The sequence below is a fragment of the Coturnix japonica genome, unplaced genomic scaffold (assembly GCF_054131305.1).
Source record: "Coturnix japonica strain WE unplaced genomic scaffold, WE-NBRP24 Scf238, whole genome shotgun sequence".
Classification (NCBI taxonomy): domain Eukaryota; kingdom Metazoa; phylum Chordata; class Aves; order Galliformes; family Phasianidae; genus Coturnix; species Coturnix japonica.
Genome location: NW_028189141.1, coordinates 5,043 through 27,372, shown reverse-complemented (window position 1 = coordinate 27,372; position 22,330 = coordinate 5,043). Strand labels below are relative to the sequence as shown.

The window sequence follows — 22,330 nt, the reverse complement described above, 5'->3', positions numbered from 1 at the left end:
GGGGAATAATGGGGTTATATGGGGTTATATAGGGGAATAATGGGGTTATATGGGGTTATATAGGGAAATAATGGGGTTATATGGGGGAATAATGGGGTTATATGGGGTTATATAGGGGAATAATGGGGTTATATGGGGTTATATAGGGGAATAATGGGGTTATATGGGGAATAGTGGGGTTATATGGGGTTATATAGGGGAATAATGGGGTTATATGGGGTTATATAGGGGAATAATGGGGTTATATAGGGGAATAATGGGGTTATATGGGGGATATGGGGTTATATGGGGTTATATGGGGGGATATGGGGGGATATGGGGTTATATAGGGGAATAATGGGGTTATATGGGGTTATATAGGGGAATAATGGGGTTATATGGGGGAATAATGGGGTTATATGGGGGATATATAGGGTTATATAGGGATATATGGGGGGATATAGGAGGGATATGGGGTTATATGGGGGGATATGGGGGATATATAAGGGGATATGGGATATATGGGGTTATATGGGGGATATATGGGGTGATATGGGGGGATATGGGGTTATATGGGGTTATATGGGGGGGATATGGGGTTATATGGGGGGATTATGGGGTTAAATGGGGGGATATGGGGTTATATAGGGTTATATGGGGCTATATGGGGGGTATGGGGTTATATGGAGGGGGATATAGGGGGGATATGGGGGTATATGGGGTTATATGGGGATATATGGGGGTATATAGGGGATATATGGGGTTATATGGGGTTATATGGGATTCTATAGGGTTATATGGGGGTATATGGGATATATGGGGGTATATAGGGTTATATGGGGCTATACAGGGTTATATGGGATTATATAGGGTTATATGGGGGGATGTGGGGGGGATATGGGGTTATATAGGGTTATATGGGGGGTATACGGGGGATATATAAGAGGATATGGGATATATGGGGTCATATGGGGGATATATGGGGTGATATGGGGGGGATATGGGGGATTATATGGGTTTATATGGGATTCTATAGGGTTATATGGGGGGATATGGGGTTATATAGGGTTATATGGGGGTATATGGGGGGATATGGGGTTATATGGGGGGATATGGGGTGATATGGGGAGATATGGGGGGGATATGGGGTTATATGGGGGGTATATGGGGTTATATGGGGGATATATAGGGTTATATAGGGATATATGGGGGGATATGGGGGTATATGGGGGATATATAAGGGGATATGGGATATATGGGGTTATATGGGGGATATATGGGGTGATATGGGGGGATATATGGGGTTATATAGGGTTATATGGGGGGATATGGGGTTATATGGGATTATATGGGGAGATATATGGGGTTATATGGGGGATATGGGAGGATATGGGGTTATATGGGGGATAGGGGGTTATATGGGGTTATATAGGGTTATATGGGGGGATATGGGGGATTATATGGGGTTATATGGGGGGGATATGGTGGGATATGGGATATATAGGGTTATATAGGGATATATGGGGGGATATGGGTGTATATGGGATTATATGGGGGTATATGGGGGGATATAGGGGGGATATGGGGTTATATAGGGTTATATGGGGTTATATGGGGGTATATGGGATTATATGGGGGGATATGGGGGGATATAGGGGGGATATGGGGTTATGTAGGGTTATAAGGGGTGATATGGGGGGATATATGGGGTTATATAGGGTTATATGGGGGGATATGGGGGATAATATGGGGTTATATGGGGTTGTATGGGGGGATATATGGGGTTATATGGGGTTATATGGGGGGATATGAGGGATATGGGGGGGATATGGGGTTATATGGGGGTATATGGGGTTATATGGGGGGAGATATGGGTTATATGGGGTTATATAGGGTTATATGGTGGGATATGGGGTTATATGGGCGGATATGGGGTTTTATGGGGTTATATAGGGATATATGGGGGGATATGGGGGGATATGGGGTTATATAGGGTTATAAGGGGGGATATGGGGTGATATGGGGGGTTATATGGGGTGATATGGGGTTATATGGGGGAATAATGGGGTTATATGGGGTTATATAGGGGATATATGGGGTTATATAGGGGAATAATGGGGTTATATGGGGTTATATAGGGAAATAATGGGGTTATATGGGGGAATAATGGGGTTATATGGGGGATATGGGGTTATATGGGGTTATATGGGGGAATAATGGGGTTATGTGGGGTTATATGGGGGAATAATGGGGTTATATGGGGTTATATAGGGGAATAATGGGGTTATATGGGGTTATATAGGGGAATAATGGGGTTATATGGGGGAATAGTGGGGTTATATGGGGTTATATAGGGGAATAATGGGGTTATATGGGGTTATATAGGGGAATAATGGGGTTATATGGGGGAATAATGGGGTTATATGGGGTTATATAGGGGAATAATGGGGTTATATGGGGTTATATAGGGAAATAATGGGGTTATATGGGGTTATATAGGGGAATAATGGGGTTATATGGGGTTATATAGGGAAATAATGGGGTTATATGGGGGAATAATGGGGTTATATGGGGTTATATGGGGGATATGGGGTTATATGGGGGTTATATAGGGTTATATGGGGGGATATGGGGTTATATGGGGGGAGATATGGGTTATATGGGGTTATATGGGGATATGGGGGGGATATGGGGTTATATGGGGGTATATGGGGTTATATGGGGGTATATGGGGGGATATGGGCTGATATGGGGGGATATATGGGGTTATATGGGGTATATGGGGTTATATGGGGGGATATGGGGGTATATGGGGGTATATGGGATATATGGGGTTATATGGGATTCTATAGGGTTATATGGGGGGATATGGGGTTATATGAGGGAATATATGGGGGTATATAGGGGGTTATAGGGTTATATAGGGGATATATGGGGTAAAATGGGGGATATGGGGTTATATGAGGGGAGATATGGGTTATATGGGGCTATATGGGATTATATGGGGGGATATGGGATTATATGGGGGGGATATAGGGTTATAAGGGGTTATATAGGGTTATATGGGGGATATGGGGGGTATATGGGGTTGTATGGGGTTATATGGGGTTATATGGGGTTATATGGGAGATAATATGGGGTTATATGGGAATATATGGGGTTATATGGGGGGGATATGGGGTTATATGGGGTTATATGGGGTTATATGGGGTTGTATGGGGTTATATGGGAGATAATATGGGGTTATATGGGAATATATGGGGTTATATGGGGTTATATGGGGTTATATGGGGTTATATGGGGTTATATGGGGTTGTATGGGTTGTATGGGGGGATATATGGGGTTATATGGGGGGATATGGGGTTATATGGGGAGGATATGGGGGGATTTGGGGGCATATGGGATTATATAGGGTTATACAGGGTGATATGGGGGTTATATGGGGGGATATGGGGAGATAAAGGGCAGATATAGGGCTGATATGGGGAGATAGGGGGAGATATGGGGTTATATGGGTTTATATGGGGTGATATGGGGGATATGGGGTTATATGGGGTTATTTCTGTCCCCCCAGGTTGGGCTGTTCACAGAGATCGGCCCCATGTCCTGCTTCATCTCCCGCCACGTGAGTGACCCACAGCGCCCCATAGCAGCCCCATATCCCCCCATAGCTGCCCCACAAGTGCCCCCCTCCCCCCCATTGACTCCCATTGATGCTCAGCCCCACATCTCACCCCATATTTTCCCCCTATTTAAGTCCATCCCGTCCGAGATGGAATTCGACCCCAACTCCAACCCGCCCTGCTACAAGACGGTGGATGAGGTCAGTGGGAAACCCCATAGAAACCCCATAGAAACCCCATAGAATCCCATAGAAACCCCATATCTCCCCATATCCACCCCATATCCCCCATATAAACCCCATATCTGCCCCATATCCCCCCAGGACATCGTTATCCAGCAGGACGATGAGATCAGACTGAAGATCGTGGGGACGCGAGTGGACAAGAACGACATTGTAAGACCCATAGAGACCCCATAGAGACCCCATAGACCCCATAGAGACCCCATAGAGACCCATAGAGACCCCATAGACCCCATAGAGACCCATAGAGACCCCATAGACCCCATAGAGACCCATAGAGACCCCATAGACCCCATAGAGACCCATAGAGACCCCATAGACCCCATAGAGACCCCATAGACCCCATAGAGACCCATAGAGACCCCATAGACCCCATAGAGCCCATAGAGACCCCATAGACCCCATAGACCCCATAGAGACCCATAGAGACCCCATAGACCCCATAGAGACCCCATAGACCCCATAGAGACCCATAGAGACCCCATAGACCCCATAGAGACCCCATAGACCCCATAGAGACCCCATTGTGACCCCTATGTCTCCCATTGCAGTTCGCCATCGGTTCCCTTATGGACGATTACCTGGGTGAGTGCAGCCTCAACTTGTGGGGCTGGGGGTCCACAACGGCCCCACTGCCCCACATTGACCCACAATGGACCCCAATATCCCCTTCCCCCCTCCCCCCCCCCCCAGGTCTCGTCAGCTGAGCGCCGTCGGACGAGTAGAGCTGGATGTGGGGCTGGATGTGGGGCAGGGACTGGTTATGGGGCAGAGGTTGGTTATGGGGCAGGGGCTGGTTATGGGGCAATAAAACACCTTTTATATAATATAAAACATCAAGGGTGGGGGCTATAAAATGAGAAGAAATGGGTCTAAAAAGAAATATGGGGGGGGGGGGTCCCACCATTATTGGGGGGGGGGGGTCCCATTGTCATTTGTGGGGCTGTTATTTGAGTGGGGGTCCCCACTGAGACCCCCCCCCCCCCAAAGAAAACAACCCTATAAACTCTAGTGTTTAAAGGCCTTTATTTGGGGGGGGGTCCCCATAGATGGGGGGGGGGATCCCAACACCCACCCCAGGGGGGGTCAGTATAGGGGTCCCAGCACCCATCAATGGGGGGAGTCCATATGGGGGGGGGTCCTCAAATGGGGGGGTGTCCATATTTGGGGGGGTCCCAGCAGCCACCCAAGAGGGTCAGTATTGGGGTGGGGGGGGGTCCCAGCACCCATCAATGGGGGGGGTCCTCACCTGGGTTATTGGGGGGGGGGATCCCAACACCCGGGTTATGGTGGGGGTGGGGGGGGTCCATATTGGGGGGGGTCCCCATTTGGGTTATGGGGGGGGGGGTGGTGGTTTGGGGGGGGGTCTCAGCGTCCAGGTCGCAGCGGTTCAACCCCGAGTGGGGGAGGGGGAGGCGATAAATCCCCCCCCCCGAGGCGGCCCCACAACAGCAACAGCCCCAACAACGGCAGCAACAGCAGCAGCACAACGAGGGGGGGGGAGCGGGGACGGCACCTGAGGGATCAATGGGGGTTCATTGGGGTCAATGGGGATCGATAGGGATCAATGGGGGTCGATTGGGGTCAATGGGGTCGATTGGGATCAATGGGGGTTGGTTGGGGTCAATGGGGGTCGATTGGGATCAATGGGGGTCGATTGGGGTCAATGGGGGTCGGTTGGGATCAATGGGGGTCGGTTGGGATCAATGGGGGTTGGTTGGGATCAATGGGGATCAATTGGGATCAATGGGGGTCGATTGGGATCAATGGGGGTCGGTTGGGATCAATGGGGGTCGGTTGGGATCAATGGGGGTCGATTGGGATCAATGGGGGTCGGTTGGGGTCAATGGGGATTGATTGGGATCAATGGGGTCGGTTGGGATCAATGGGGGTCGATTGGGATCAATGGGGGTCAGTTGGGGTCAATGGGGTCGATTGGGATCAATGGGGGTCGATTGGGGTCAATGGGGGTTCATTGGGGTCAATGGGGGTCGATTGGGATCAATGGGGGTTCATTGGGGTCAATGGGGGTCGGTTGGGATCAATGGGGGTCGGTTGGGATCAATGGGGGTTGATTGGGGTCAATGGGGGTTCATTGGGGTCAATGGGGGTTGATTGGGATCAATGGGGGTCGGTTGGGGTCAATGGGGGTCGGTTGGGATCAATGGGGGTTGGTTGGGATCAATGGGGATCGATTGGGATCAATGGGGGTCGATTGGGATCAATGGGGGTTCATTGGGGTCAATGGGGGTCGATTGGGATCAATGGGGGTCGGTTGGGATCAATGGGGGTTGGTTGGGGTGAATGGGGGTCGATTGGGATCAATGGGGATCGATTGGGATCAATGGGGGTCGGTTGGGGTCAATGGGGGTCAATTGGGATCAATGGGGGTCGGTTGGGATCAATGGGGGTCAATTGGGATCAATGGGGTCAATTGGGATCAATGGGGGTTGGTTGGGATCAATGGGGGTTGATTGGGATCAATGGGGCTCCATTCAACTCAATGGGCACCCATTCATCCCAATGAACCCCATTACAACTCAACCCCATTCATCTCAATGGGCCCCCATTCATCTCAATGAACCCCCATTCATCTCAATGGGCCCCCATTCAACTCAATGAACCCCCATTCATCTCAATGGACCCCATTCATCTCAATGGACCCCATTCATCCCAATGAACCCCATTCATCTCAATGAAACCCTATTCATCTCAATGGACCCCATTCATCTCAATGAACCACCATTCATCTCAATGAACCCCCATTCAACTCAATGGACCCCATTCATCCCAATGAACCCCATTACAACTCAATGAACCCCCATTCATCTCAATGGACCCCATTCATCTCAATGAACCCCATTCATCTCAATGGGCCCCCATTCATCTCAATGGACCCCATTACAACTCAAAGAACCCCATTCATCTCAATGGCCCCCATTCATCTCAATGGGCCCCCATTCATCTCAATGGGCCCCATTCATCTCAATGGACCCCATTCATCCCAATGAACCCCATTACAACTCAATGGACCCCACTCATCTCAATGGGCCCCCACTCATCCCAATGAACCCCAGCCCCGCAGCCCCCCAGCCCCCCCCAGCCCCACATCTACCCCCCCAGCCCCACATCATCTACCCCCCCCACCTGATTCTGTGGGGCAGCCCGCCCCCGTGTGGTCGCCGTCGATATTTATCGTCCTCCTGGTTGTTCTGTGGGGGGGGGGTTCGGTTCTCCCGGCCCCACAGCGCCTTCCGTGGGGCAGAGCCTTAAAGGGGGGGGATAAAGGGGGGCAGAAAGGGGTCAGCCCCATAGCGGGACCCACACATACAGCCGACCCCATAGCACAGCCCCATAGGAGACCCCCTCTGCCCCATAGCCATCCCCTGACCCCATAGGAGACCCCCCTGACCCCATAGGAGACCCCCCCAGCCACATAACTCCCATCCACCCCCATAGAAGACCCTCCCTGCCCCATAACCACCCCCTGACCCCATAGGAAAACCCTTTGTCTCATAGCCCCTTCCTCTGCCCCATAGCGACCCCCCTGCCCCATAGAAGACCCCCTTGCCCCATAACGACACCCCCCCCACTCACCATGCAGTCCCAGGCTTTCGCCCCCCCCCACGTGGACCACCGTGTGGGTCGAGGGGAGCTCTGGGCTGGGGGGGGGCTCGGGGGCAGCAGGAGGATCTATGGGGGGGGGATATGGGAGATATGGAGTCAGAGGGGAGGATATGGGGTGGGAAATAGGGTGGATATGGGGTAGGGGGGATCCTATGGGGTCTAGGGGGGGCTATGGGGTTGGGGTCCTTTTGGGGTCTATTAGGGTACATTGGGGTCCATTAACTTCTATTGGGGTCCATTAGGGTTCATTAGGGTCCAGAAGGGTCTCTTAGGGTCTAGTGGGGTCTATTAGGATCTATTGGGGACCATTAGGGACTATTGGGGTCCATTAGGGTCCATTAGGGTCCAGAAGGGTCTCTTAGGGTCTAGTGGGGTCTGTTGGGGTCTATTAGGGTCTATTGGGGTGTATTAGGGTCCATTAGGGTCTATTGGGGTGTATTAGGGTCCATTGGGGTCCATTAGGGTTCATTAGGGTCCATTAGGGTTCATTAAGGTCTATTGGGGTCCATTAGGGTCTATTGGGGTCTATTAGGGTCTACTGGGGTCCATTAGGTTCCATTGGAATCCATTAGGGTCTATTGGGGTCTATTGGGGTCTATTAGGGTCCATTGGGGTCCATTAGGGTCCATTGGGGTCCATTAGGGTCCATTAGGGTCTATTGGGGTCTATTAGGGTCCATTGGGGTCTATTAGCGTCCATTGGGGTCCATTAGGGTTCATTAGGGTCTATTGGGGTCTATTAGGGTCCATTGGGGTCTATTAGGGTCTATTGGGGTCTATTAGGGTCCATTGGGGTCTATTAGGGTCTGTTGGGGTCTATTAGGGTCCATTGGGGTCTATTAGAGTCTACTGGGGTCCATTGGGGTCTATTAGGGTTCATTAGGGTCCATTGGGGTCTATTAGGGTCCATTGGGGTCTATTAGGGTCTAATAGGTTCCATTGGGGTCTATTAGGGTTCATTAGGGTCCATTGGGGTCTATTAGGGTCCATTGGGGTCTATTAGGGTCTACTGGGGTCCATTAGGTTCCATTGGAATCCATTAGGGTCTATTGGGGTCTATTAGGGTCCATTGGGGTCCATTGGGGTCTATTAGGGTCTATTGGGGTCTATTAGGGTCCATTAAGGTCTATTAGGGTCTAATAGGTTCCATTGGGTTCTATTGGGGTCCATTAAGTTCTATTGGGGTCTCACCGCTGCTCTCCCCCCATTCACTTCCATCCGATGGTTCGGGTTCAGCGTCGGCGTCTTCGATCTGCGGGTAATTAACACAGTAATTAATCAATGAGGTCATTAATTAATGAGGTCATTAATTAACAAGGCAATTAATTAATGAGGTAATGAATTAATGGGGTCATTAATGAAAGGGCTTAGTAATTAATGGGGGAGTTAATGAATGGGGTCATTAACGGGGGGGTCATTAATGAGAAGGAATTAATGAGGTTTAATTAAGGATAAGTTAATGAGGGTAATTAAGAATGGGTTATTAATGAGGGTAATTAATGAGGGTCATTAATTAGGAGGTCATTAAGGATGGGTAATGAATAGGGGGGTAATTAATGAGGATGGGGCTTAATAAGGGGGTAATTAATTAAAATCAATGGTGATTAATGGGGGTTAATTAATCCCTATGGTAATTAATGGGAACTAATTAATCCCAATGGTGGTTAATGAGGGTTCATTAAAACCAATGGGGGTAAATTTATGAATGGGGGTAAATTTATGAATGGGGGGGTGTAAAAGGGGGCGTGTCCCAACCGACCAATGGGAGCCCGAGTCCTGGGCGGGCCCAAGCGACGTTGGCCAATCGGGAGCGAAGGGCGTCGGCCACGGGACCACGTGATTCCGGGGGTGGGAAAAGAGGAGCGTTGCATGATGGGCACCGGAAACCGGAAGGAGCCGTGTGGGGGGGCAACGAGACGTAACGGGTAGAGAGGCAGCGCCAGTGGAACAAGTCTGCAACAGCGACACCCAGCGGACGGGAGGGGAATTACAACGGGATTCATAGGGGATAATGGGAGCCATTGGGGGACATAGGGAACAGCGACACCCAGCGGCCGGGAGGGGAATTACAACGGGATCCATAGGGAGCCATTGAAATACATTGGGAGCCATAGGGAACAGCGACACCCAGCGGACGGGAGGGGAATTGCAACGGGATCCATAGGGAGCCATTGAAATACATTGGGAGCCATTGGGGGCCATAGGGAACAGCGACACCCAGCGGCAAGGAGGGGAATTGCAACCAGATCCATAGGGAGTCATTGAGATACATAGGGAGTCATAGGGGGATATAGGGAACAGCGACACCCAGCGGACGGGAGGGGAATTACAACCAGATCCATAGGGGATAATGGGAGCCATTGAGATACATAGAGAGCCATAGGGAACAGCGACACCCAGCGGATGGGAGGGGAATTGCAACGGGATCCATAGGGGATAATGGGAGACAATGAGGGACATAGGGAACAGCGCCACCGTGTGGACGGGAGGGGAATTACAACGGGATCCATAGGGAGCCATTGAAATACATTGGGAGACAATGGGGGACATAGGGAACAGCGACACCCAGCGGATGGGAGGGGAATTGCAACCAGATCCATAGGGGATAATGGGAGCCATTGAGATACATAGGGAGACAATGGGGGATATAGGGAACAGCGACACCCAGCGGCCAGGAGGGGAATTGCAACCAGATCCATAGGGGATAATGGGAGCCATTGAGATACATAGGGAGACAATGGGGGACATAGGGAACAGCGACACCCAGCGGACGGGAGGGGAATTACAACCAGATCCATAGGGGATAATGGGGTTATTGAGATACATTGGGGGACATAGGGAACAGCGACACCCAGCGGCCGGGAGGGGAATTACAACGGGATCCATAGGGAGTCATTGAGATCCATAGGGAGTCATAGGGGGACATAGGGAACAGCGACACCCAGCGGCCGGGAGGGGAATTACAACGGGATCCATAGGGGATAATGGGAGCCATTGAGATACATAGAGAGCCATTGGGGGACATAGGGAACAGCGACACCCAGCGGATGGGAGGGGAATTGCAACCAGATCCATAGGGGATAATGGGAGCCATTGAGATACATAGGGAGTCATAGGGAACAGCGACACCCAGCGAACGGGAGGGGAATTACAACGGGATCCATAGGGAGCCATTGAAATACATTGGGAGCCATTGGGGGCCATAGGGAACAGCGACACCCAGCGGACGGGAGGGGAATTGCAACCAGATCCATAGGGGATAATGGGAGCCATTGAGATACATAGGGAGACAATGGGGAACATAGGGAACAGCGACACCCAGCGGATGGGAGGGGAATTGCAACCAGATCCATAGGGGATAATGGGAGCCATTGAGATACATTGGGAGCCATTGGGGGCCATAGGGAACAGCGACACCCAGCGGATGGGAGGGGAATTGCAACGGGATCCATAGGGGATAATGGAGCCATTGGGGGCCATAGGGAACAGCGACACCCAGCGGATGGGAGGGGAATTGCAACCAGATCCATAGAGGATAATGGGAGCCATTGAGATACATAGGGAGCCATTGGGGGCCATAGGGAACAGCGACACCCAGCGGATGGGAGGGGAATTACAACGGGATCCATAGGGGATAATGGGAGCCATTGAGATACATAGGGAGTCATAGGGGGATATAGGGAACAGCGCCACATAGCGGATGGGAGGGGAATTGCAACGGGATCCATAGGGGATAATGGGGCCATTGGGGGACATAGGGAACAGCGACACCCAGCGGCAAGGAGGGGAATTGCAATGCGGCCCATAGGGGATAATGGGGGCCATTGAAACACATAGGGAACAGCGCCACAGTGTGGACGGGAGGGGAATTGCAACCCGGCCCATAGGGGATAATGGGGCCATTGGGGGATATAGGGAACAGCGACACCCAGCGGCCAGGAGGGGAATTACAACGATACATAGGGGGATATAGAGAGACTAAGGGGGATATGGGGAACAGCGACACCTAGCGGATGGGAGGGGTATTGCAGCGACATATAGAGACCCATAGGGACACATAGAGACCTATAGTGACCCCATAGAGACACATAGAGACCCATAGGGACCCCACAGGGACCCATAGAGTCCCATAGAGACCCATAGGGACGCCATAGGGACCCCTTAGGGACACCACAGGGACCCATAGAGTTCCATAGAGACCCATAGGGACCCCATAGAGACCCATAGGGACCCCATAGAGACCCATAGGGAGACATAGAGGCACACAGGGAGACATAGGGACACATAGGGAGACATAGGGACTCAAGGTGACATAGGGGCGAGGAAAGACAGTGCCAGCAGAACACGACTGAAACAGCGACACCGTGTGGCGAGGAGGGGAATTGCAACGTTACATAGAAGTACATGGGGAGCCATTGGGAGATATAGGGAACAGCGACACCAAGCGGCGGGGAGGGGAATTGCAGGAAGGTCCATAGAAGATAATGGGAGCCATTGAAACACATAGGGAACAGCGCCACCGTGTGGACGGGAGTGGAATTGCAACCCGGCCCATAGGGGATAATGGGAGCCATTGGGGGATATAGGGAACAGCGACACCCAGCGGCCAGGAGGGGAATTACAACGGTACATAGGGGGATATAGAGAGACTAAGGGGGATATGGGGAACAGCGACACCCAGCGGATGGGAGGGGAATTGCAGCGACATATAGAGATAGCCCCATATCCACCCCATATCCCCCCATATAACCCTATATCCGCCCCATATCTGCCCCATATCACCCCATATCCCCCCATATCTGCCCCATATCACCCCATAACCCCCCATATCTGCCCCATATCCCCCCATATCTGCCCCATATCACCCCATATCCCCCCTATATCCCCCCATATCACCCCATATCCCCCCATATCCGCCCCATATCCCCCCATATCACCCCATATCCCCCCATATCCGCCCCATATCCCCCCATATCCGCCCCATATCCGCCCCATATCCCCCCATATCCGCCCCATATCCCCCCATATCTGCCCCATATCCCCCCATATCCGCCCCATATCCCCCCATATCCGCCCCATATCACCCCATATCCGCCCCATATCTGCCCCATATCACCCCATAACCCCCCATATCTGCCCCATATCTGCCCCATATCACCCCATAACCACCCCATATCTGCCCCATATAACCCCATATCCGCCCCATATCCGCCCCATATCCCCCCATATCCACCCCATATCCGCCCCATATCCCCCCATATCACCCTATATCCCCCCATAACCCCCCATATCACCCCATATCCCCCCTAATCACCCCATATCAGCCCCATATCCCCCCTATATCCCCCCATATCACCCCATATCTGCCCCATATCCCCCCATATCTGCTCCATATAACCCCATATCCCCCCATAACCACCCCATATCTCCCCATATCCCCCCATATCCGCCCTCTATCACCCCATATCCACCCCATATCCTCCCACATCCCCCCATATCCTCCCACATCCCCCCATATCCCCCCATATCCCCCCATATCTACCCCATATCCCCCCATAACCCCCCATATCCCCCCATATCTGCCCCATATAACCCCATATCCCCCCATAACCACCCCATATTCCCCCATATCCCCCTATAACCCCCCCATATAACCTCATATCCGCCCCATACCCTGCCATAACCACCCATATCCACCCATACCTCCCATATCCACCCCATATCCCCCCATATCTGCCCCATATCACTCCATATCTGCCCCATATCCCCCCATATCCCCCCATATCCCCCCATATCCACCCCATATCCCCCCATATCCCCCCTCACCATAACAGACCAGCCTGACGGTGTCCCCCGCCCTGAGCTCCCTGTTACACAGGGGGCAGTTGGGTTCGTAGTCGCTGTCCTGCAGCCACCGCAGGTAGGACTGTACCACGCACTGCAAATAGGGGGGATCAGTGGGGCAGACCCACAACCAGACCATATGGGGCGGCCCCATATCAGCCCCATAGGACATATCCACCTTATAGATCCCATATCCACCCCATAGACCCCATATCCACCCCATAGGCCCCATATCCACCCCATAGATCCCATATTCACCCCATAGACCCCATATCCGCCCCATAGATCCCATATCCGCCCCATAGATCCCATATCCGCCCCATAGGCCCCATATCCGCCCCATAGATCCCATATCCACCTTATAGATCCCATATCCACCCCATAGACCCCATATCCACCCCATAGATCCCATAGACTCCCCATAGATCCCATATCCACCCCACAGATCCCATATCCGCCCCATAGATCCCATATCCGCCCCATAGATCCCATATCCACCCCATAGATCCCATATCCACCCCATAGGCCCCATATCCACCCCATAGGCCCCATATCAGCCCCATAGACCCCATATCCACCCCATAGATCCCATATCCACCCCATAGATCCCATATCCACCCCATAGGCCCCATATCCTCCCCACAGATCCCATATCCTCCCCACAGATCCCATATCCTCCCCACAGTCCCCATATCCACCCCATAGGCCCCATATCCACCCCCCATACCCCCATATCTGCCCCAAATCCACCCCATAACCACCCCATAGGCCCCATATCTGCCCCATATCCAGCCCCCATAACCCCATATCTGCCCCATAGGCCCCATATCTTCCCCGTATCCGCCCCATATCTGCCCTATAACCACCCCATAGGCCCCATAACCACCCCATATCCACCCCACAGGCCCCATATCTGCCCCATAGACCCCATATCCACCCCATATCCACCCCATAGGCCCCATATCCACCCCACAGGCCCCATATCGGCCCCATAGACCCCATATCCGCCCCATAGACCCCATAGGCCCCATAACCGCCCCATATCTGCCCCATAACCACCCCATAGGCCCCATATCCACCCCACAGACCCCATAACCACCCCATAGGCCCCATAACCGCCCCATATCTGCCCCATAACAACCCCATAGTCCACATATCCACCCCATAGACCCCATATCCGCCCCATAGACCCCATACCCGCCCCATAGGCCCCATATCCACCCCCCATATCCCCATATCTGCCCCAAATCCACCCCATAACCACCCCATAGGCCCAGAATCTGCCCCATATCTGCCTCATAGGCCCCATATCCAGCCCCCATACCCCCATATCTGCCCCATAGGCCCCATATCTTCCCCGTATCCGCCCCATATCTGCCCCATATCCGCCCCATAGACCCCATATCCGCCCCATAGACCCCATAACCACCCCATAGGCCCCATATCCGCCCCATAGACCCCATAACCACCCCATAGGCCCCATAACCGCCCCATATCTGCCCCATAACCACCCCATAGGCCCCATATCCACCCCATAGGCCCCATATCTTCCCCATATCCGCCCCGTATCTGTCCCATAGACCCCATATCCGCCCCATATCCACCCCACAGGCCCCATATCCACCCCACAGGCCCCATATCCACCCCACAGGCCCCATATCCGCCCCATAGACCCCATATCCGTCCCATAACCGCCCCATAGGCCCCATATCCACCCCATAGGCCCCATATCTTCCCCATATCCGCCCCGTATCTGTCCCATAGGCCCCATATCCGCCCCATATCCACCCCACAGGCCCCATATGTGGCCCATAGACCCCATATCCGCCCCATAACCACCCCATATCTGCCCCATAACCACGCCACAGGCCCCATATCTGCCCCATAGACCCCATATCCGCCCCATAACCGCCCCATATCCGCCCCATATCCACCCCATAGGCCCCATATCCACCCCACAGACCCCATATCCGCCCCATAACCACCCCATAGGCCCCATAACCGCCCCATATCCACCCCATAGACCCCATATCTGCCCCATATCTGCCCCATAGACCCCATATCCGCCCCATAGGCCCCATATCTTCCCCATATCCGCCCCATATCTGTCCCATAGACCCCATATCCGCCCCACATCCACCCCACAGGCCCCATATCTGCCCCATAGACCCCATATCTGCCCCATAACCACCCCATAGACCCCATATCCGCCCCACAACCGCCCCATATCCGCCCCATATCCCCACCTTGGGGTGGTTGCTGAGCATGCAGCTCTCGCAGACGTTGACTCGATGCTCGAAGCAGAACAGCGGCGTCACGCGGCGCCGGGGGCACTTACACAGCCCCATAGATCTGTGGGGCAGACCCACAACCTCAGCCCCATAGCGACCCCTTATAGCCCCATAGGGAACCCCTTAGCGCCCCATAGAGGCCCATAGAGCCCCATAGACCCACCATAGACCCCCATAGATCCCCATAGACCCCCATAGGTCCCCATAGACACCCTATAGACCCCCCATATCACCCCATAGAGCCCCATAGACCCCCTATATTACCCCATAGAGCCCCATATGCCCCCATAGACCCCAATGAGACCCCATAGACCCCCATATCACCCCATAGAGCCCCATAGACCCCCTATATTACCCCATAGAGCCCCATAGCCCCCCATAGACACCCCATAGAGCTCCATATCCCCTCATATCCCCCCATAGACCCCCATTATCCCTCCATAGACCCCCCATAGAGCCCCATATGACCCCATAGAGCCACATAGACCCCCATAGAGCCACATAGACCCCCATTGAGCCCCATTATCGCCTCATAGAGCCCCATACATCCCCCATAGAACCCCCATAGAGACCCATAGACCCACCATAGACCCCCATAGATCCCCATAGGTCCCCATAGACCCCCATAGACACCCTATAGACCCCCCATATCACCCCATAGAGCCCCATAGACCCCCTATATTACCCCATAGAGCCCCATAGCCCCCCATAGACACCCCATAGAGCTCCATATCCCCTCATATCCCCCCATAGACCCCCATTATCCCTCCATAGACCCCCCATAGAGCCCCATAGACCCCCATAGAGCCCCATAGACCCCCATTGAGCCCCATTATCGCCTCATAGAGCCCCATACATCCCCCATAGACCCCCCATAGAGACCCTATATCCCCCCATAGACCCCCATAGAGACCCTATATCCCCCCATAGACCCCCATAGAGACCCCATATCCCCCCATAGACCCCCATAGAGACCCCATATCCCCCCAGAGACCCCCATAGAGACCCCATATCCCCCCATAGACTCCCATAGAGACCCCATATCCCCCCATAGAGACCCCATATCCCTCCATAGACCCCCATAGAGACCCCATATCCCCCCATAGAGACCCTATATCCCCCCATAGACCCCCATAGAGACCCCATATCCCCCCATAGAGACCCCATATCCCCCCATAGACCCCCATAGAGACCCCATATCCCCCCATAGACCCCCATAGAGACCCCATATTCCCCCATAGACCCCCATAGAGACCCCATATCCCCCCATAGAGACCCTATATCCCCCCATAGAGACCCATAGAGACCCTATATCCCCCATAGAGACCCTATATACCCCCATAGACCCCCATAGAGACCCCATAGACCCCCATAGAGACCCCATAGACCCCCATAGAGACCCCATATCCCCCCATAGACCCCCATAGAGACCCCATATCCCCCCATAGACCCCCATAGAGACCCCATATCCCTCCATAGACCCCCATAGAGACCCATTATCCCCCCATAGACCCCCATAGAGACCCTATATCCCTCCATAGACCCCCATAGAGACCCATTATCCCCCCATAGACCCCCATAGAGACCCCATATCCCTCCATAGACCCCCATAGAGACCCATTATCCCCCCATAGACCCCCATAGAGACCCTATATCCCTCCATAGACCCCCATAGAGACCCATTATCCCCCCATAGACCCCCATAGAGACCCTATATCCCTCCATATCCCCCCATAGAGACCCATTATCCCCCCATAGACCCCCATAGAGACCCCATATCCCCCCATAGAGACCCATAGAGACCCTATATCCCCCCATAGACCCCCATAGAGACCCCATATCCCTCCATAGACCCCCATAGAGACCCCATATCCCTCCATAGACCCCCATAGAGACCCATTATCCCCCCATAGACCCCCATAGAGACCCTATATCCCTCCATAGACCCCCATAGAGACCCATTATCCCCCCATAGACCCCCATAGAGACCCTATATCCCTCCATAGACCCCCATAGAGACCCATTATCCCCCCATAGACCCCCATAGAGACCCCATATCCCCCCATAGACCCCCATAGAGACCCCATATCCCCCCATAGACCCCCATAGAGACCCCATATCCCCCCATAGACCCCCATAGAGACCCCATATCCCCCCATAGACCCCCATAGAGACCCCATATCCCCCCATAGACCCCCATAGAGCCCCATAGAGACCCCATATCCCTCCATAGACCCCCATAGAGACCCCATATCCCCCCATAGACCCCCATAGAGACCCCATATCCCCCCATAGAGACCCCATATCCCTCCATAGAGCCCCATAGAGACCCCATATCCCTCCATAGACCCCCATAGAGACCCCATATCCCCCCATAGACCCCCATAGAGACCCCATATCCCTCCATAGACCCCCATAGAGACCCCATATCCCCCCATAGACCCCCATAGAGACCCCATATCCCCCCATAGAGACCCATAGAGACCCTATATCCCCCCATAGAGACCCCATATCCCTCCATAGACCCCCATAGAGACCCATTATCCCCCCATAGACCCCCATAGAGACCATATATCCCTCCATAGACCCCCATAGAGACCCATTATCCCCCCATAGACCCCCATAGAGACCCTATATCCCTCCATAGACCCCCATAGAGACCCCATATCCCCCCATAGACCCCCATAGAGACCCCATATCCCCCCATAGACCCCCATAGAGACCCCATATCCCCCCATAGACCCCCATAGAGACCCCATATCCCCCCATAGACCCCCATAGAGACCCCATATCCCTCCATATCCCCCCATAGAGCCCCATAGAGACCCCATATCCCTCCATAGACCCCCATAGAGACCCCATATCCCCCCATAGAGACCCCATATCCCCCCATAGACCCCCATAGAGACCCCATATCCCCCCATAGAGACCCCATATCCCTCCATAGAGCCCCATAGAGACCCCATATCCCTCCATAGACCCCCATAGAGACCCCATATCCCCCCATAGACCCCCATAGAGACCCCATATCCCTCCATAGACCCCCATAGAGACCCCATATCCCCCCATAGACCCCCATAGAGACCCCATATCCCCCCATAGAGACCCATAGCGCCCCATATCCCTCCATAGACCCCCATAGAGACCCCATATCCCCCCATAGAGACCCATAGAGACCCTATATCCCCCCATAGACCCCCATAGAGACCCCATAGACCCCCATAGAGACCCCATATCCCTCCATAGACCCCCATAGAGACCTCATATCCCCCCATAGACCCCCATAGAGACCCCATATCCCTCCATAGACCCCCATAGAGACCCCATATCCCCCCATATCCCCCCATAGAGACCCCATATCCCCCCATAGAGCCCCATAGAGACCCCATAGACCCCCATAGAGACCCCATATCCCCCCATAGACCCCCATAGAGACCCCATATCCCTCCATAGACCCCCATAGAGCCCCATATCCCCCCATAGACCCCCATAGAGACCCCATATCCCCCCATAGAGCCCCATAGAGACCCCATATCCCCCCATAGACCCCCATAGAGACCCCATATCCCTCCATAGAGCCCCATAGAGACCCCATATCCCTCCATAGAGCCCCATAGAGACCCCATATCCCCCCATAGAGCCCCATAGAGACCCCATATCCCTCCATAGACCCCCATAGAGACCCTATATCCCCCCATAGACCCCCATAGAGACCCCATATACCCCCATAGACCCCCATAGAGACCCCATATCCCCCCATAGAGACCCTATATCCCCCCATAGACCCCCATAGAGACCCCATATCCCCCCATAGACCCCCATAGAGACCCCATATCCCCCCATAGAGCCCCATAGAGACCCCATATCCCTCCATAGACCCCCATAGAGACCCCATATCCCTCCATAGACCCCCATAGAGACTCCATATCCCTCCATAGACCCCCATAGAGACTTCATATTCCCCCATAGACCCCCATAGAGACCCCATATCCCCCCATAGAGCCCCATAGAGCCCCTATATCCCCCCATAGACCCCCATAGAGACCCCATATCCCTCCATAGACCCCCATAGAGACCCCATATCCCCCCATAGACCCCCATAGAGACCCCATATCCCCCCATAGACCCCCATAGAGACCCTATATTCCCCCATAGACCCCCATAGAGACCCCATATCCCCCCATAGACCCCCATTATCCCCCCATAGAGACCCATAGAGACCCCATATCCCCCCATAGACCCCCATAGAGACCCCATATCCCCCCATAGAGCCCCATAGAGCCCCATATCCCCCCATAGACCCCCATAGAGACCCCATATCCCCCCATATCCCCCCATAGAGACCCCATATCCCTCCATAGACCCCCATAGAGACCCCATATCCCTCCATAGACCCCCATAGAGACCCTATATCCCCCCATAGACCCCCATAGAGACCCCATATCCCCCCATAGAGCCCCATAGAGACCCCATATCCCCCCATAGACCCCCATAGAGACCCCATATCCCCCCATAGACCCCCATAGAGACCCCATATCCCCCCATAGAGCCCCATAGAGACCCCATATCCCCCCATAGAGCCCCATAGAGACCCTATATCCCTCCATAGACGCCCATAGAGACCCCATATCCCCCCATAGAGCCCCATAGAGACCCCATATCCCTCCATAGACCCCCATAGAGACCCCATATCCCCCCACAGACCCCCATAAAGACCCTATATCCCCCCATAGACCCCCATAGAGACCCTATATCCCCCCATAGACCCCCATAGAGACCCCATATCCCCCCATAGACCCCCATAGAGACCCCATATCCCCCCATAGAGACCCTATATCCCCCCCATATCACCCCATAGAGCCCCATAGACCCCCTATATTACCCCATAAAGCCCCATAGCCCCCCATAGACCCCCCATAGAGCCCCATATGACCCCATAGAGCCCCCATATCCACCAATAGACCCCCATAGAGCCCCATAGAGCCCCATAGACCCCCTATATTACCCCATAGAGCCCCATAGACAACCCATAGACCCCCCATAGAGCCCCATATGACCCCATAGAGCCCCCATATCCACCAATAGACCCCCATAGAGCCCCATAGCGCCCCATATCCCTCCATAGACCCCCATAGAGACCCCATATCCCCCCATAGACCCCCATAGAGACCCCATATCCCCCCATAGACCCCCATAGAGACCCCATATCCCTCCATAGACCCCCATAGAGACCCCATATCCCTCCATAGACCCCCATAGAGACCCCATATCCCTCCATAGAGACCCCATATCCCCCCATAGAGACCCCATATCCCTCCATAGACCCCCATAGAGACCCCATATCCCTCCATAGAGACCCCATATCCCCCCATAGACCCCCATAGAGACCCCATATCCCTCCATAGACCCCCATAGAGACCCCATATCCCCCCATAGACCCCCATAGAGACCCCATATCCCTCCATAGACCCCCATAGAGACCCCATATCCCCCCATAGACCCCCATAGAGACCCCATATCCCCCCATAGACCCCCATAGAGACCCCATATCCCTCCATAGACCCCCATAGAGACCCCATATCCCTCCATAGACCCCCATAGAGACCCCATATCCCTCCATAGAGACCCCATATCCCCCCATAGAGACCCCATATCCCTCCATAGACCCCCATAGAGACCCCATATCCCTCCATAGAGACCCCATATCCCCCCATAGACCCCCATAGAGACCCCATATCCCTCCATAGACCCCCATAGAGACCCCATATCCCCCCATAGACCCCCATAGAGACCCCATATCCCTCCATAGACCCCCATAGAGACCCCATATCCCTCCATAGACCCCCATAGAGACCCCATATCCCCCCATAGAGCCCCATAGAGACCCTATATCCCCCCATAGACCCCCATAGAGACCCTATATCCCCCCATAGAGCCCCATAGAGACCCCATATCCCTCCATAGAGCCCCATAGAGACCCCATATCCCCCCATAGAGCCCCATAGAGACCCTATATCCCCCCATAGACCCCCATAGAGACCCTATATCCCCCCATAGAGCCCCATAGAGACCCCATATCCCTCCATAGAGCCCCATAGAGACCCCATATCCCCCCATAGAGCCCCATAGAGACCCTATATCCCCCCATAGACCCCCATAGAGACCCCATATCCCTCCATAGACCCCCATAGAGACCCCATATCCCCCCATAGAGCCCCATAGAGACCCTATATCCCCCCATAGACCCCCATAGAGACCCCATATCCCCCATAGAGCCCCATAGAGACCCTATATCCCCCCATATCCCCCCATAGAGACCCCATATCCCCCCATAGACCCCCATAGAGACCCCATATCCCCCCATAGACCCCCATAGAGACCCCATATCCCCCATAGAGCCCCATAGAGACCCTATATCCCCCCATATCCCCCCATAGAGCCCCTATATACCCGGTTCTCCTATGGCGACACGCTCCTGCCCCGTTGGCGCGGCACTTCCGGGGTCGCCGGTTGATGGCGTCACTTCCGCCACGGAAGTGGATCCCGCCTGACGTCACTTCCGGCGGTTCGAAAGATGGCGGGAAGCGAGAGGAAGGGTAATGGGGGGGGCGGAATATGGGGTTATATAGGGGGATATAGGGGATATAGGGGGGATATGGGGGGATATAGGGGGTCTATGGGGCTCTATGGGGGGTCTATGGGGTCTCTATGGGGTTCTATGGGG

General features: G+C 53.8%; 1 protein-coding gene and 1 long non-coding RNA gene across 3 annotated transcripts; one reads left to right on the top strand and one right to left on the bottom strand.

Moving 5' to 3' along the window:
- The first annotated feature begins 3,491 nt into the window (after positions 1 to 3,491).
- On the top strand, positions 3,492 to 4,679 carry LOC146750947 (uncharacterized). Its single transcript, XR_014942014.1, has 5 exons — positions 3,492 to 3,605; positions 3,738 to 3,803; positions 3,927 to 3,998; positions 4,397 to 4,430; positions 4,539 to 4,679. It is a non-coding gene; the product is annotated as an uncharacterized LOC146750947 (long non-coding RNA).
- Positions 4,680 to 4,854: 175 nt separating this feature from the next.
- On the bottom strand, positions 4,855 to 22,111 carry LOC107307719 (zinc finger protein-like 1). 2 transcript variants are annotated; one of them, XM_085535923.1, is made up of 8 exons: positions 22,057 to 22,111; positions 15,562 to 15,667; positions 13,298 to 13,409; positions 9,231 to 9,424; positions 8,663 to 8,723; positions 7,443 to 7,538; positions 6,993 to 7,113; positions 4,855 to 5,361 (listed from the first exon to the last, which is right to left on the bottom strand). In XM_085535923.1, the coding sequence occupies exons 2-8, from the start codon at positions 15,661 to 15,663 to the stop codon at positions 5,214 to 5,216; spliced, it is 834 nt and encodes a 277-aa protein (XP_085392049.1). In that variant the 5' UTR covers positions 15,664 to 15,667; positions 22,057 to 22,111; the 3' UTR covers positions 4,855 to 5,213. The 2 variants fall into 2 exon arrangements, with proteins under 2 accessions (XP_085392049.1, XP_085392050.1); XM_085535924.1 differs by lacking the exon at positions 7,443 to 7,538.
- Positions 22,112 to 22,330: the final 219 nt, after the last annotated feature.